General features: G+C 23.2%; 3 protein-coding genes across 3 annotated transcripts; 2 read left to right on the forward strand and 1 right to left on the reverse strand.

The window, feature by feature from the left end:
- The first annotated feature begins 2,526 nt into the window (after positions 1-2,526).
- Positions 2,527-9,221, forward strand: LOC128965672 (growth hormone secretagogue receptor type 1-like). Its single transcript, XM_054312415.1, has 5 exons — positions 2,527-2,971; positions 3,133-3,201; positions 8,398-8,474; positions 8,621-8,676; positions 8,782-9,221. Exons 1-5 carry the CDS (start codon positions 2,563-2,565, stop codon positions 9,212-9,214), a joined length of 1,044 nt encoding a protein of 347 aa, XP_054168390.1. The 5' UTR covers positions 2,527-2,562; the 3' UTR covers positions 9,215-9,221.
- A 517-nt stretch (positions 9,222-9,738) lies between these two features.
- On the reverse strand, positions 9,739-14,481 carry LOC128965790 (WD repeat-containing protein 6-like). The gene is made up of 6 exons (XM_054312558.1): positions 14,150-14,481; positions 11,424-14,075; positions 11,212-11,343; positions 10,978-11,143; positions 10,850-10,898; positions 9,739-9,856 (listed from the first exon to the last, which is right to left on the reverse strand). Exons 1-6 carry the CDS (start codon positions 14,235-14,237, stop codon positions 9,791-9,793), a joined length of 3,153 nt encoding a protein of 1,050 aa, XP_054168533.1. The 5' UTR covers positions 14,238-14,481; the 3' UTR covers positions 9,739-9,790.
- A 2,018-nt stretch (positions 14,482-16,499) lies between these two features.
- LOC128965989 (MOB-like protein phocein) lies at positions 16,500-17,515 on the forward strand. The gene has a single exon (XM_054312785.1). It carries the CDS (start codon positions 16,679-16,681, stop codon positions 17,387-17,389), a length of 711 nt encoding a protein of 236 aa, XP_054168760.1. The 5' UTR covers positions 16,500-16,678; the 3' UTR covers positions 17,390-17,515.
- The last annotated feature ends 870 nt before the right edge of the window (positions 17,516-18,385 follow it).

Genomic DNA, 18,385 nt, shown 5'->3' on the forward strand with positions numbered 1-18,385 from the left:
ATTATATTAAATACAATATAAAAACATTTAATCAGTAATTCAATAATATAGGTTATAATATAAGTTACATTTTTTGGTCATCTCTCATATTTGTTAATATTATTGATAATAATGTATACATTAATTACCATTGATTAACATTACCTTGACAATGTTAGAAACATTAAATATAAATATAAATTTCTAATAATACTTTTATCATATTACATTATTTTATAATACAATAGTAACTAGTATACAATAAAATAAATTATAGATTGTATATTTTATTGATTGAAATATTATATATCGTTGTAATCTTTAATTAAAAATAGATATATTTTATTAATTATAAAATTATAATTATAATAAATATTTTTATAAATCACTTCAAAAATCTTCATAAATTTCATTGATAATTAATAATCAATGTTTTAAGCTAAACATAAAAATCTTAACTTTAAAATTTATGAATAAGACATAAGTTACTATTAATAAATTTATTTACTAAATTAATTTTTTTAAACGTATTTAATTTTATTTTCAGACATTTTAATTATAAGATTTTAATCATTAATTTAATTAACACTTTTACAGTTTGATTTACTATTAAATACATAATAATTGATATCAATATTAATACAAATTAAACAATACTATAAAATTTATAAAATCTACTTCACTATAGATATAAGTGTAGTTTTTATTTATGTTATAAACTAAAAATGGGCAAATAGAAATATCTAATAAATTTTCGTGAAAAATTTCTAGTAAATTTCTCAAGAATAAATTTTACTTTATTATTATACTATGGGATCCCCATATTTATAGCTATTGTACTTTATATTCATTGTAATATATTTACTTAATTCTTAGGGCTATAGATATTAATTATAATTGACATAATTAGCATATTATTAAATAAAATTAATATATATATATATAAGAAGGTGCTCATTATATCTGTCCCAACGGTTTTCTTAATAATTCTTAAACAGATAGATATATTGTTTGTGTAAATGTCTGACTATTTTATATAAAACGTAATTTTTTATAAGTTTTAAGTTTATAATAAACTTTTTTACAGAAAGAATCTCTTTATCTGTTCAAACATATAATGAACGCCTTCTTATATATACAGTATATACAGTATATTTAAAATTTATTTTTCAAAATCATAAATACAATTCACATTTTTATAAACATCTATTAATCAATTTACTAAAATTTCAAATTAAACTTTTTATATGTAAATTCTATAATAAGCAACAATATGTAAATATTTAATAATTATACAAAATATGTAATTTTATTAGTAATTAATATTACAATTAAAATAAAAGTTACTTTAAAAATTGTTTATCTTTTTGTACATTTAAATTAATTTAAGTTTTTATTTATTATATAAATATTATTAAGCAATAGGTATTTTTATTAGCATGCATCATGTATTATTGCAAAATAAATTACATTACTTTTCTATTGATTTATTTAATGTGTTTCTAAATATAATTATTTTTATGTAATAAAATTGTAAATATTATGTAAATTATAGATTGAATGCATTGTTTTGTTTTCTAACAATTGTCTACATTAAATGAATTATATAAGTATTAATATAATATATTCATAACTATAAAAACGTAGATTTTAATTTATTTTTTTTGTTTCACGTTTGTAAAATAAAATTGTAAATTTACATAAAAATTGTTACTAAAATATTATAAATTAATCACTGTAATGTAAATTTTTAAATAACATTTGATTACTATTGAAAAAACAGTCTGATGATATATTATTTGCAACTATAATAAAATATTAATAAATGTTAAATATAAATATTTATTATATAAAAATATATCACGAAATAAAAGATTTGTGTCAACCAATTAATATTTAAATTATATATCTATTTAATTTTTTTATAATTAGTTTTATAATAATTAAATATTGTTTGATAAATAAATAAATAATATATATCTAAAACTTCAATAATAATATTTAATAAATTTTTTTTAATAAATTGTCAGTTTTGCCAACAATTGTCATTTGACTGTATATTCATTTGATGGCCGGATATTAGCTGACGGCGCGACTTATTTGGTGCGCAAAGCACTCCAACAGTATTATAATATTATATAATATTTAGATGAGATTTATGTTTAGCCTACCAGTGCTCTCACTAAACAAACAGAGCTCTCAAATGAAAATTATACACTTAAGACAAGAGACGTCGTTAAACCTGATGTGAACCTCAAATGACACCAACGATTACAAAACACTTTAATATTTTTTTATCTAAATAACTCACTATTTATATGTTAACATTGATTAATGTAAATATCGATAACAGATAAATAGTTTATGAAAAAACTAATTTTTATTAATTGAGAAAATTTTGAAATTAATTTATCTTAATATAAGACAAACTCAGACATTACGGCTAACCATTGATTAATCGACTCATTTACACGACACTGTGTTTTACATAAACTAAAAGATGAAAATCTCATATTTGTTTTTATCAATAAATATTAGTTAAGTGACAAAACCAAAAAACTACAGTTTCCACAAAATTAAATAATGGATGAAATATTAGGAGTAAATAAATCGGTGGTTCACGAAGTATATAATTCTTCATGTCTTCAATTACAACAATATTTCATATCACAAAACCAGATAAATGACGATCAAATTGGCGATACCATTGAGATGACAACTCAACCATTATTTAATACCTTATCTAATGCATTGACATGGGATGAAAGCAATTGTTCCGATATATTAAGTCAATTACAGGGACCGATACTAGAGCCTGAGTTTCCATATTATATACGTACGACAGCGACCATTGTGTGCACCATTGTGTTAATAATGGGCACAACCGGTAACCTATTGGTGCCCATAGTTGTCATCAAAACTAAAGAGTTGAGAAACTCGACGAATCTATTTCTTATAAATCTCAGTATTGCTGATCTACTCGTATTAATCGGTAAATTGTTTTTTATTTGTTTCTTTAGTATATATTTATTGTTATTAAATAAATCATTTATTTGAAAATTATCTATGAATTATATTTTTATTTTGTATTTTAAAATATGATTAATAATATTAATAATATTTATTATTTTTGTTTGATGTCTGTTATGTCAGTTTGTATGCCAACAGTTCTCATTGAATTACATACCAAACCAGAAATCTGGCATTTGGGTGAATGGATGTGTAAGTAATACTTTATATTATTAATAATTTTATTTTTATCACTATTTTCCACATACTGTACATATGTCTATTAACTCAATTATTTTTTTGGTCTACAAAAACACTAACAACACATACCAGTCTATCATTGAATTGCATAATACAGTATTTTAAAACTTTTTTTTTTATAATAAATTATGAGTTTCTAATAAAACTTTAAAACAAATGTAAATATAAATATCTCTATATATGATTATATTAATATAAGTGTTATACAGAATATAGACATTTATTTATTTGTTTTTGAGATCCATATGTTTCATAGTAATGCATGTACAGTATATATTTTATACAGTATTTATTTTTAAATTTTTTACTGTAAATTAAATATTAATAGTATTAGAAAAAAATTAATGAAATTATTTGAATAATTTTTATTATATTTAATTTTATTTTTAAAATTGTGCGAAAAATCTATAAGATCAATATTATAAGTTATTTAAAATTAAAATTAAAAAGACATTCATTTTAAATACAATATTAATATTATTATATAAATAAAAATTATTTTAATTGATTGTTTAAATTTAAATTTAATTCCTAATTAAGAATATTTTGATATATTTAACGAATTTATTATATTCGTTGTTCAAATTATTGTAAAATTATTGTTAATATTCCAATTAAAAACTTGTTTTTAAATAGTTAATAAAATTTTTATATCAATTGCAGTAAAAATTAAATTATTTTTGGATTATATTAATTTTTAAATACATACCTGTATGATACTGTTAAGTTATGTATCTATATATTAGATAATGTTGAATAAAATAATATAAAATAAGATTAAATCTAATCTAAATTTATATGAAAATTAAATAAATTTTGGTTTTAAATATTTTATTTAATATAAAATTAAATTTATATTTAGTTTAAAATATATCTTCAATTTTTAGATTTTTTTGACAACTATTAATACATATGACACTATACTACACATACAAATTTTACTTTTAAAGTATAATATATTAGATATTTATAAATAAAATGTCAAATATTAATATCATATTTGAATTGCAAAACACATGTCAGAATGTTTCTTTTTTATTATTTTTATTTTTTATTTTTATCTATATTTTTCACAACTTTTATTTTTGCGCATTATATTATATTTTTATATTTATTTTATATAATGTATTGTATAAACGTATTTAACTATTAATAAAGTGGATAAATCATAAGCAAACTAATAAACTAATAAAGTATTCTTATTGAAAGCATTTTAGTTTAAAATTTTATTTTTATTTTATAAAAATTAATATTATTTTATCAATAGCTAAATAATAAATTTAACTTATATTAACAAAATAATTAATGTTAATATTGTATTATACTTCTGCTTACTTAAAGTATATATTAATAATTCATTTAAAATACTTGAGATATTTTATTCAATATAAAATATAATTAAACTATTTGTTTTCAATATATAAATAGATAATATTATAATTAAGATATTTGTTTGTTTGTTGAAATGTTAAACTATTGTATATAGTGTTTTTGTAAATTTTAGTAACATTTTAGCTAATTTTGATACAAACCGTTTTAATCATTAATAAGAGCTAAACCATAAAATAAATTAATGCTTAAATGTTTGGACGGAATTAGTTTTAAGGATAAAAATACATTAAATTTAGTGTTAGATTCAATGTTTTTATAAGTGTTCACTTAATGAAAGTATCGATTGATTCAAACGAGTTGTGTGTCTGTCTAAGTGTGTGTCTAACTGTAGTTATATTAATGTACAATAATATAATATACCTTATTTGAGGGTTATGTCTACAAATACTTTATAATGTAATAAATAAATATAGTGACAATTAATAAATAAATTAAAAAATATATAAATACACTTATAAGCCATATGTACTGTACTATACATTAATGTATTAATAGTTTAATCGAATTTATATAAATTATTGTAAATTTTGTAAAAACTTGTTTTATGAAAATTTTCCTATAAAGTTTTACTATTATTATAAATTTAATTATAATTTATAAATATACATTTATAATAGTAATGTAAATTTCTGTACACCATTTGTTATGATAAAAACTTTTTAATCTAAACTTTCTAAATTTGTTTAATAAACTATTTATTAAATTTTTATAATATGATAAAATGATTGGATAAGTAAAGACATAAGTAATCTATTTATCATTTAATATATTTCTTATAAAATAATAATTTTAACCTAATTTAATAAATATATAATTAATTTTTGATTTTTATATAATAATTTATTTGAGCAAATCATTTATTACATTTTACATTAATTTATTGTGTTAATAAAATAATAAATATTTATGATTATTATAATATATATTGTATATACAGTACTAAAAAATCTAAATGTCTAATATTTTTTTTATTAAATGTTCTGTCAATTTGCAGACATAAGACCAGACACTTTAAAAAAATACAATAATATAATACAGTATTTATAACATATTAAGTATTAATTAAGTGAAGACACAGATATTAATAAATACACAGAATATTCAGTACCATAACTAATCATATTTTATATGCAAATATATTTTAATGTAACAAATGTTAAAATATTCCTAATAGAAATGCCATTTATTATTACATTATAAAATTTAAAGATATCATATAGAAATTATTTAAATTACATTTTTGTTATTTATTTAAAAAAAATTAATTTGTACTTATAATTGTTTCAATTGATTTATATACTCTGTATATATTATAATACAATATTATAACGCATCATTGATAGTATACAACTTTTTAAACTAAAATACAGTATATCTAAATAATAATAATATGTTAGATATTTACATAGAAAACAAATGTTATTATTAATAATACATACAGTACTTACAATAAAAGATAATACAGATTAATTTCAGTGCAGATATATTAACCTTGACATTGAATTAAAGTTTATAAATATATTTCATAAATATAACTACAGTATAATAAATACTTGATATTAGAGCAAATCATAAGTATTAAACATGATTAAATATTGTTATTATATTATTATTTAATATATTTAATAATAACAATATATATTTAATCATATTTAATACCTTATGATTTGGTCTAATATCATTGTGTTGTATAGTTATTGTAATACATGTGCTATAAATTATTAATAAAATTATTTTAGTAGTGATAGACAAACTTGCATTTAAAATCTATATTTACAGACTTAGGTAAACTAAATCAAAAAATTAAAAATAATTTAGTGTATATATATAATAGTACTGATATAATACTCTATTTATTATTCTTTCAAGTAATAGATGCTAAGTTTAAATAGATATTTATATATATATATATATAAAGTTATTTATATACTGTATTACAGACTGTAACTTACAGTAGATAAATACCAATATTTTTATGAATGACAAATAAAGTAAATTATCAAAAAATACATTTAAACTTATAAAATTTGTACTAAATATAAAAAACCAAATGATATATTTATTATATTTTTAAGTTTCTTAAATTAAAAAATTAGTTTAATAATTGTCAAGTTATTTGCATACAATTTAAAAACTTGTTTATATATATTTGCATCACTGTTTAAATAAGCTTGACTCGATTTTTAGTACAAGTATTAGCAATTAAAATGTATAATGAATACTTTATAAATTACATTTTAAATTTATTTCAAAATCAATCACTTACTATTTTAATTAAAAAAATGATCTATGTCTGTTTTAATAGTATTTGAATTAGAATTTCTAGTAATGTTTTAAAGAATATAACAAAAAGTATTTTATAATTATATAATATTTATAAAACTAGCTTGCTCATTTTGATATAGACATTACTTTCTCATTAAATATTTCAATGCATTTCAAAGTCCACTGTCAATAAAAACACATTCAATATTATAGCAATTACTCTATTGTTTTATAATAAAGTATTAAGGCTTAAAGTATAAAAATAAAAGATTATAAAATATATTATTAAGTTTCACTGTCATATTATTATATCAATATTTATACTTATAATGCTGTCTTATAAGCAACAAATAACTTAAGTAATAATATAGTATATAAGGTACTGTAGTATACTATACTATATTATTAATAAACTAAAATTTATTATTAGACTTCTTTGTATTTAATTTATAAATTATCTTCAAAATTAAATTATACGTTTTTCTAATATAATATTTACTACACCCACATCAGCATTGTATTAATATAATATTTATAAAAAATAGCCGAAACGTTGATGTTATGGATATTTTATTAATTATACTAAACATGTGATCAAATCAATACAATAACAACATCTGCAAGAATTTTAGAAATATGATTCTTATAGATAAAGAGTATTATATATATATATTATATATATAAGAGTTTTGGTATTGAATTTGTGTGAAATTTAATTAATTCAAATTATTTAAAGTTTTATATTTTGGGTTAAAAACCTTAAATATATTTTTTATTGTAAAAAATCATTTGATATTTCAACGATTCCAATATATTACAAAACTATCTAAAAAATTATAATATATATAACAATCTTTTTACAAATCTTTTCGATATGTTTTACATATTGACAAATAATAAAAAACTTATTTATTATTATATGTATATATATATATATATATATTCAATATAAAATATTTATAATAATAATAACAAAAATAGAGATAGAAAATATTTTTCATATTTTTAGTAACCTATATAACACACTAAACTCGCAATAAATATTAGCTGATATTAGACATATGGTTTCAAGAATTTTTTATTAAATGTATAAAAGTTTTATTAATATAATATCCATTTTAATGCCAATGGATGAGAGTAGGATATACACTACAATTGGTTAACAAATACTAGTAAAAAGTGTGTCAATCACTCATTGGATCTAATAATGAGCTCAAATGCAAATATAATTAAATTAAAATGTATTCAAACAAACACATTCTCTCTCTCTCTCTCTCTCTCTCTCTCTCTCTCTGTAGGTATAAATAACATTACTGTAGTTTTTACTACTTTTTTAGTATATTCTTAAAGAGAGAATAAGAGAAATTAGAGTAAATTCTTAAATGACATGATTTTGTCCAATGATTATCATTAACACACATATCATATATTATATATCTTATAATTTATTGATAATAATATCACTATTTTTCTTGTTTTTATTATCTTTAGGTAAAGCTGTTCCCTTTGTCGAGATGGTTGTCGCCCATTCATCCATACTTACCATATCTGCCATTAGCTTTGAGAGAGTAAGTGTCACATTTGCAGTAATATAAAGATAAAAACATTATATATATATTTATAATGATATTTTAGGTTAACACGAATATTCAATTTATTATTTATTTACTTTTATTTTATTTTATGTCTTTCCATCCCTTTCCCTCTATAATAGTATTATGCAATTTGTAAACCACTAAAAGCTGGTTACAAATGTACAAAATTGCGAGCGTAAGTCCACTTTATTTCTATTACTTTGTCTTATATTTCCCGAAACATTATCTCATAATAACCACTCTTTTTGTCTCAAATTTCCATTATTCGACTCAATAATAGTTTAATAATAATAGCTATCGTTTGGATTATAGCTATACTATCGACGTCTCCCATGTTATACATAACAGAGCTCTCGTTTGTTGAGTACATTGACGGCAGTATAGTACCAGTATGTCTGAGCRGAGTAGAGGGTCTCATAGAGACACTGTATTTGTTCATAATTTTGGTCACATTTTTTGCATTACCATTCCTCATACTAATAGTTTTGTATGGATTGATAGCCAAAAATTTGGTGATGGATTCCCGTTTGGTTAGTTCCAGTTCGGAACAGTACCAAATGAGACTCCGCAAACAAGTGGTCTTCATGTTAGCCGCTGTTATGTTAAACTTTTTCATATGTTTGCTACCATTCCGTATATTTTCGCTTTGGATTCTTGTCGTACCAAAAGAAAAAGTCGATGAATTAGGAATGGAAGGTATGTCTGAAAATTAAAGACAATCAACACATGCCATACATATTATAAGATCTCTATATAGACTTAATACACTACTATACCGTACTTACTATACTTTTTCAGTCAATATTATATTTTATGTTGTTTTATAACTGAGATTTTTGTTATAACTATTATTATATAAAAAACAAAATGAAATGAACATACAATACATATATTTTTCAATTTCTTTTTTGATCTCTTAATTAAATGCTATGAAATAAAATGATTTTTGTTTTCCTTATTATAGGGTATTATAATGTGCTCTACTTTTGTCGTATATTACTCTACATTAACAGGTATTTCGTATATAATATTATTTATATATATATAATAAACAATAATGTGATTAATATTTCTTTTATTGCTCTCTTTCTTTCTATCTTTCTATATATCTTTGTCTGTCATTCTGTCTTATAAATAAATATAATGTTGAATACACTTATGTTGGCTACCAGTGCGACAAATCCCATACTTTACAACATATGCAGCTCTAACTTTCGTCGAGGATTTTGCCATACATTAGGCATAAGAAAGATTCACAAACGACTACAAAGAAGAAATGGCACATCTGTTCACACGTCTATCACTTTGGGGAACAACAGCTCCATTAAGAGCAGATCCACACATTCGTCGTCCAACTATAATAATAATAACTATAATTATAATAATAATAACAACAACGCTCTTAGCGCTAATAATAGTATTATTGTTAACAATTGTGATGCCGTTAACAATACCGCCGGTGCCAATACAACAGCACAGATATATTCAAATGATAAGTCAAATATTATATATAAAACACACAACGGAATCGGTACTCATATTCAAAAAGTGGTTAACACTCTCATAACTGTCCAACGAAACGGACACAGAGTTTAAAAAATGTTATTAAATTATTAAGAAAATCGTATATTTTTTATTAATCAAATTATAATAAATAACAAATTATATTTATATTATATTACAGGGTATATACTGTATAAATATATATTTTATTTTTATCTAAAAAAATGTTAATACAGTATATAAATATCCATTATTCTTAATTATGAGTAAAGTTTAAATGATAAAATCAAATAACTTATTTATATTTATAATTATAAAAATATTTTTTTTGCTTGATATTTGTATATATAATATAAAAAAGATTTACTCTATTGATATATAATATCAATTATAAATGTTATATTTGGATATCAACTAATTGAGTGCTAAGACAAATAAATTTTAATTATAAACTATGCGTTACATAACATAGTCATTAATTTACTATTTATTTTGATTATTATACAAAAACATATATAATAAAAAAGAATATATATATATATTATAATTAATATATTACATAAATAAATACAAATTAAATATGAAATAAATTTATAAAACTAAATTATAAATAATAATAAATTTTGCATAAATTATTAATTGTTAAAAAATAGAATTTTTACAAAAGTAAAAAATAGCTCATAATTTTTTAAAATTATAAATTATCTATAAATAGTATAAATTAATCAAAAATTAATGAATTTAAAATATTTCAACTTTATGTATACTATCTCTATAAGAATATATGGTAATTAAAAAATATATAATTTATACAAAAAATTATATCAATTAATATTACACTTAACTAATTCAAATCCTTCGCCACAAACCATTACATGCCATTCGTTTACATCACTAAATCGGTAATTGTATATAAAATCATAAAATTTGTTTTATAAAAATATTTCACAACTAAATTGTTAATCAATTTTACCTGAAAAATGCTACAATTGATGATATGTCTGCAATGCTTGATATGATGAAACAAATTGGTTCTAATGATAGACTTTTTGAATAAACATTAGAGCTATACTTCCAGATGATAATCCTCTGGTCAATGGATGCGCTTAATAGTTGACAATCAGATACTATTTTAATTCCTATTAATAAAAATTTAAATTATAATTTAATTATAACTGAAAATTAAAAAATATTTTCTTTATATTACCTGTAATTTGTGATAAATGTGTATATTTATCGTTAACACTTGAAATTAGGATTATATCGTCGGATAATATTGAAAATAATGATAAAACTAATGTATTATCGTCACCACCCGTTACTATTATAAATAATTCATCTAATAATTAAAGATTTAAAAATTATAATTTAAAAATCTTAATAATCGAAAATATTTTTAAATATTAATTATTAATATACCGTTTAAAGAGTATACAAATAATGCATTAATTCCTGATTCATGTAAACGCATCTCAAATACAGATTTTAAATCAATTTGTTTGCTCTGAAAGTCATTATCTGATGATATCATTTGTCCGGTAAATCCTGAACCGAGAAACCAGAGTCTTAGTGTTCCGTCATTTGAAGTCGTAATAACATGCGATTGATTGACAGTTAATACACGTAAAACACAACTCGTGTTATATGAAGTAGTGTTTAATAAATAAAATATCATTAAAGTCGAGTCAAATATAAATAAACGAAACGATGAGTCGGAACAGGCAGTTGTGATCAGATATTTATTGTCATTAATTTTACTAATATTTGCGTCTAAATACCTAATCTGTGGATTAGATATTAAAGATAAGTTATTTATCTTTTTAGTTCTATTTTGAATTATATCGGAATCCCATAAAAATTTATTGAATAATTGTTTGCAAAATAACTGATTATCTTTCAATTGAATGGACCAAAGTATGAGTTGAGTCCGTCCGCCAACAGAAACCATAAAACAAGAGTCGGAAGATTTGTGTGATAAACATCCAGTTATGGCACATATATTGGATATATGACCAAAAAGTTGAGTCTCCAGTTTAATCAATTTTGACCGATGATTATAATTACCAATATGTATGATATTGTCTTCACCAGCGATTGAAATATAAGTATTTAAAGAAGTGGTAAATAAAATATGACAGCAATTAATTTTTTTCGTGTGAAATGTTTTGTTAAGAATGATATTGGAGTTGACATTAATTTTAGACAACTTTTTCCGATAACACAACAGGTTTTCATGTTTAGTATAACATAAGTTATGCTGATTTTGATGGTTAATATAATCCCACGATCGATGACCGCCACCGCAGTCAACACTCTCTATAAATCTTTGTTGTATTTCATCCCAAATGACAAAATTTCGTGATTCAAATCCATAGACATATGACAACTGATTAGTCGTGTCATCGAAGGTAAAGTTTCCAATCCATTCCATGTCTGAAAAGATTCTGTACGCTCTAAGAAGTATACAATTTTGATCTTCTAATAGAAATTCGCATATTTTACCATTTCTTCCACTAGAATACATGAATTTCGACTTTGGTTTGAGTTTAATAGCTGTCACTCCATTTGATCCATGCAAATGACGGAACTCTTTAAAAGGCTTCTCTTCATTGATTTTGTAGACAAAAACACTACCACATCGATCACCTAAAATAAGTAATTTCTCATAAATTAATCCATCGACTGGCCATCGATGACGGCTATTGGGTAAAACATATTCACTAATAGTGGTCATAGTATTCACTGACATGACTTTGACAACACCATTGAGACCACAACTAACAAAATGATTGCAATCAACAAAACAAACGCTAAGAACTTTCGATGTATAAACTCTTTTGACGCAAATGTCTAATGGATTGTCTAAATTCATTTTAATGGTAACAACTGCTATATCACCAAACTTTGATCCCAAAACTATTTGGTTGCGCTTAATGTTAACATCGAGTGCACAATAAGTGTTTAACATATAATTATAATCACTGTTTTTAATGCTTTTGCTGTCAGTATTTGTCGGCAACAGATAAATATCACCACTGATTGTCACACAAAATATGTAAAGCAGTTCTTGTTGGCCGATAAAGACTAGTTGTTTTGGATGTATATTACTCATTATTAATGGATCAAATGCAGTGATAGTATTTTGTATATCACAACAGATTATAGAAGCATCACTGCCGCCACTAAACGATATCATGGATTCATTATCGACAGCCAATGACCAAATACTTGAGTTTCGGTGTCCATTCACGCGTTGGATCAGTTTTTTGGCGGTTAAATCCCAAAAATACTGTCCACCATCTTCACCAACACTGATAACTATAGGTCGAGGTTTTGTAATAGTGATTACATTCCATATACGGGATAAATGACCGTAAAATACTTGGTTTAATGAAAATCTATTTCTTTCCCAAAATCCTACCGATTCTGAACCTAATTCACTATTGGCTGTCCAAATGCGGACACTTCGGTCATCTGACGCCGAAACTAAAATGTTAAGCGATTTATTGTAATTTAATGCAAATATCACTCCGTCGTGTCCTTCAAGTCTCTGTTGTATTTGTGTTTTAAAACTATTGTCAACTTGTGTTTGAAACCAATTCCAGATCACAATCTGTTTGAAAACAGTACCCGAAGCCAACACAAATCCTTTTGGTTCTTCAGATATGTACAGAAGTTCTGCTGAATATAGTAAACACTTGTCTTCTCCAGAGATGGTATTTATTATAACATTTTGCTGCCAATCGTAAACAATCACTTCATTGTGTGCTTTGACTACAAAAGCCAAACTATGGGTTAGTCGTATCGAAAGAAGCCAATCATAAAAATTGTGTCCAACGAGTAGATCATCAAATGTGTAGACATTTGTGGATAAAATATATAAAAACTTATATAAACTTAAAAAACGATTACCAGAAATGGCAACTATTATCTCAATGTGTGAATCTGTTTGACTATTGAGGTATGTATTGACACCCGTAATGACAAATGAAGTGAAAATAGGTTTACTTGATATCAATGCTTTCAAACCATTGTCGCCGGTTTTAAACACATGAAGAGTGGATCCAATGCCTGATAAAAATAGTGATAATTTTAATGATTAACAATTTGAAAGACTTATTAAATAAAATGTCAAAAATACAGACCAACGAAGAGAAATGGTTTCTCAAAAGTCAGAGCTCTTATGTGACATTTGGTGACAATAGGCTTGAAGTTGATTACACTTTTAGACATTGTTTGACATCAATTGTCACATCAATTCAAGTAATTACTAATTATTATTTATATTTATATTAGTCATCAACAGTAATACGTGACTGAATTAGTCATCAATTTGTTATATCATTCAAACCAATAGTCAATCCATACATACGGTGTGTAACACATGTGATGTCAATGTTATTGTAAACATCGATGCAATCAATATAAAACTTATAGATTCATATGGTGGTGGGATTAACCAATAGTGGATATGGGAAAAGGGTAAGCACTGAGGGGAAGCATTAATACATATAAAGCTATCAATAGTGATTGCGCAATAACATTGAAATAAAAATTTTAGAGTTTCCAACAAAAATATAAAAAATAAGGAAAGTTGTATTTTGTTTTTTATATAATTTTAAATTTTTATTAATTACTAATTTCTTTAATTTTTAATTTTTATTAATTTAATAATAAATTTATATTTAATTAATAAGTTATTTATCAAAATTTGTTTTATTTTTCTAAAATATTATTTAGTACTCCAAATAAAATATAATTTGGTCACTCTAATTTTTCATACTCTATGATCCCATCATATGAAACTATAAGTTTTATATTGGATGCAATGCATGTATTGAGACGTCGTTTATTGACATCACTTAGTCCTCCATTAAATGCAATAACCACTCGTAAACTTATGACTCTTATCAATAATAGTACTAATATTTGTTAAATATTTATTGTAAATTTGGGTCTTTTATAAATGAGTCAAAATATTTATAAGTCTTTATTGCAGTTTTCCTGTCATTTGTATGCAGGGTTTTTTTTAGAGACCACACATGTGGTAAATTACAGTAACGTAACTAGCGTTGCCAGCTAAAAAAATAGTAAATACTAAATATTTTATAAATTATATTTTAATTATTATTTAAGTGCTCTAAATCTTTTATTTATTTATTATTATTATTATTAATTATTATTACTAATTATTATTATTATTATTATTATTATTATTATTATTATTATTAATTATTATTATTATTAATTATTATTATTATTATTATTATTATTAATTATTATTATTATTAATTATTATTATTATTATTATTATTATTAATTATTATTATTATTAATTATTATTATTATTATTAATTATTATTATTATTATTATGAATGACAAGTTATTAGCCATAAATTATGACAAAAAATAATAAATTATTTTCACATTATTAAATACCTTAATACATCACATTAATGACCTTTATATAACAATAACACTACAATATAATAATACCGACTTACCAAAAATAAAACCGACTTTTATATCGAAATACCATGTTCCCATAGAAATATTGTTTTTTAATTACCGTGTTCCCATATATTTTTTTTATTTTATTATATTATAATTAAGATAATTTTAGGTACAAAGTATAATATAATTAATAATGTAACACGGTACTTATTTAAAAAAAACTATTTTTATAGGAAAACGGTACTTATTTTTAAAAATATTTTATGGGAATTTAACTAATTTAAAATAATTTTGTATGGGAACACTGATTATTTAAATATTAATATATATTGATATACACATGTAGGTATACTTACCTTTACATTAGTATGAAATATATATATCATGATTATACATTAGTTTAAAACAGCATTTTGTTATAAATATTGAAATAATTAATTATATTATATATAAAATAATTAAATACCAAATCAATTTTGAAGCAAATATTTATATATCGTATAATAATGGTTTAAAACAAATTAGTGATAAATTTAGTGTAATATGTGAACAAATAAAATTTTGAAATTTTTAAATAATAACAGTCAACAAAATTTATTTCAAAATTCAATTTTGATTGAAAAAATGGTTAAAATAACTAATAGTGATATCAACTTTTCCATACATATTTTTATGTATTCTTAGTTTTTTTACTTTGTATATTTATAAATAAATTATTTAAAATTATTTTTCCTACAAAGCCTGATATGTACTAATAGTATGGTTTTTTATTTAGAGTTTTACGGTATAATTTTATAAATTTATAATCATTATATTTAGTGACATTATTGATGTCCATTTTGGTTGTTATTAGTATTTTATATACTTTATATTAAAATAAATTCATTCTTTAAATGCATTACTAATCATAGTATATTTAATTAAATTTTTTTTATAAAAAATAAGTGTAAAGTTTTTTTTGTTGGCAACACTAGATAGTATACTGTGTATTAAAAACTCTATGCATTGATATATACTGTATGCTTATATGCACTAATCGTATATGTGATGTCATTTTTACATATACATTGATACCACATGTGTGATTGGCTGAACCACCTCGTAGTGCTTTACTTAATACACTGTTTGTATGTGATTTGTGTTTTCACTCATTTGACAACACATTCATTGATTTGTCGATCAATTGATTGATCCGTAAATACATTGGACACTGACATTGATGACAACAACGATGGCCAACGCGGCGGTCACTTTGCGACGAAACCGAAAGGGCTGTACGAGCGAAGAGTTTTATCTTTGGGCGGATGAGCCGTTTGAAGAGATGGACTCAACCATTGCTGTCCAACAGTTCATTCAGCAAACTATACGCAAAGATCCGGCAAATATCGATGAAATACTGATGGCTCCCGAAGGTCAAGAAGAGGGCGGTTGGAAGTATGAACACTTACGACAATTCTGTCTCGAACTGAATCGGTTGGCCGTCAAACTACAGGCCGAGTGTTCGCCGCAAACGTGTACACAGATGACGGCCACCGAACAGTGGATCTTCTTATGCGCCGCACATAAGACACCGAAAGAGTGTCCGGCTATTGACTACACCCGACACACGCTGGACGGCGCCGCCTGTCTTCTCAACTCAAACAAGTACTTCCCTTCCAGAGTGACTATCAAAGAGTCGTCTGTAGCCAAACTCGGATCAGTTTGTCGTCGAGTGTACCGTATCTTCAGTCACGCCTACTTCCATCACAAATCACTTTTCGATGAGTTCGAGAACCAGTCCTTCCTTTGCAAACGATTTACTGTTTTTGTTACTAAATATAATCTCATGTCTAAAGACAACCTCATTGTCCCGATTCCTGGTCTCGACAACACTACTACTACTACTACTACTACCACTACTACTGTAACCACCGGTGAGACAGAGGCTTAACACCAGTTACTTAATCCATATTTTGATTTGAGTTTTATTCTTAAATTTATCAACTTTTATATGCTTTCAAAATATATTAATATTTAATATTATTTATCTATAAATTACTGTAATTTTCAATTGTAATAAACCCTGAGTTAAAATAAAGTATTATATTATGAATGAAATGAATATATGGTTAGAGAATGTGACCAAAGATACTGTCGATTACTTTGAAAACTCATCCGAAGAGATGGCCAAATATCCACACAATATTTGTATAAACTTTTTTGACGCAAATGTCTAATGGATTGTCTAAATTGATTTTAATGGTAACAACTGCTATATCACCAAACTTTGATCCCAAAACTATTTGGTTGCGCTTAATGTTAACATCGAGTGCACAATAAGTGTTTAACATATAATTATAATCAATGTTTTTAATGCTTTTGCTGTCAGTATGACTATTAAGTAATTATTACATTCAAATAAATTGAAATGATTTGTCTGTTATATAATATTTTTGTGACAAATTCTTGTGTTTGTGACGAACTGAGATCTATTGTAATATTTTTGATAAAGTCTTGTTTCTCTAAACAAATTTCATCCAAATCTATACTATTATATAATTAGTTCAATGTTTGTGTCAAATATCTGTGACGCAAACAATTACTTTTAATGTTTCGGCGATTATTAATAATTTTAATTTATTAAATAAAAAAATTAATAAATAAAATATACTGTCTATAATAAACTGTAAGCGCGTAACGCGTTGCACGTGGTTTGAGCTAACTATTGACACACATTTGATTACCTGTAGATCTAATTATTTGATCGACAATTTGCCAAATTTTCGTTCATTAGTTTTGGTTGTCATCACTTCCGTTGAATGACAACATATAATGAGACAATTCCAGCCTTTTTCCGCACGAATACTAAAATAATAATAATAAACAAAATTGATTTAAATCTGTATTTGAGATGCGTTTACATGAAACAGGAATTAATGCATTATTT

The sequence above is a fragment of the Oppia nitens genome, unplaced genomic scaffold (assembly GCF_028296485.1).
Source record: "Oppia nitens isolate AA-2021 unplaced genomic scaffold, nextdenovo-longstitch-racon4-pilon3 scaffold18_pilon_pilon_pilon, whole genome shotgun sequence".
Classification (NCBI taxonomy): Eukaryota; Metazoa; Arthropoda; class Arachnida; order Sarcoptiformes; family Oppiidae; genus Oppia; species Oppia nitens.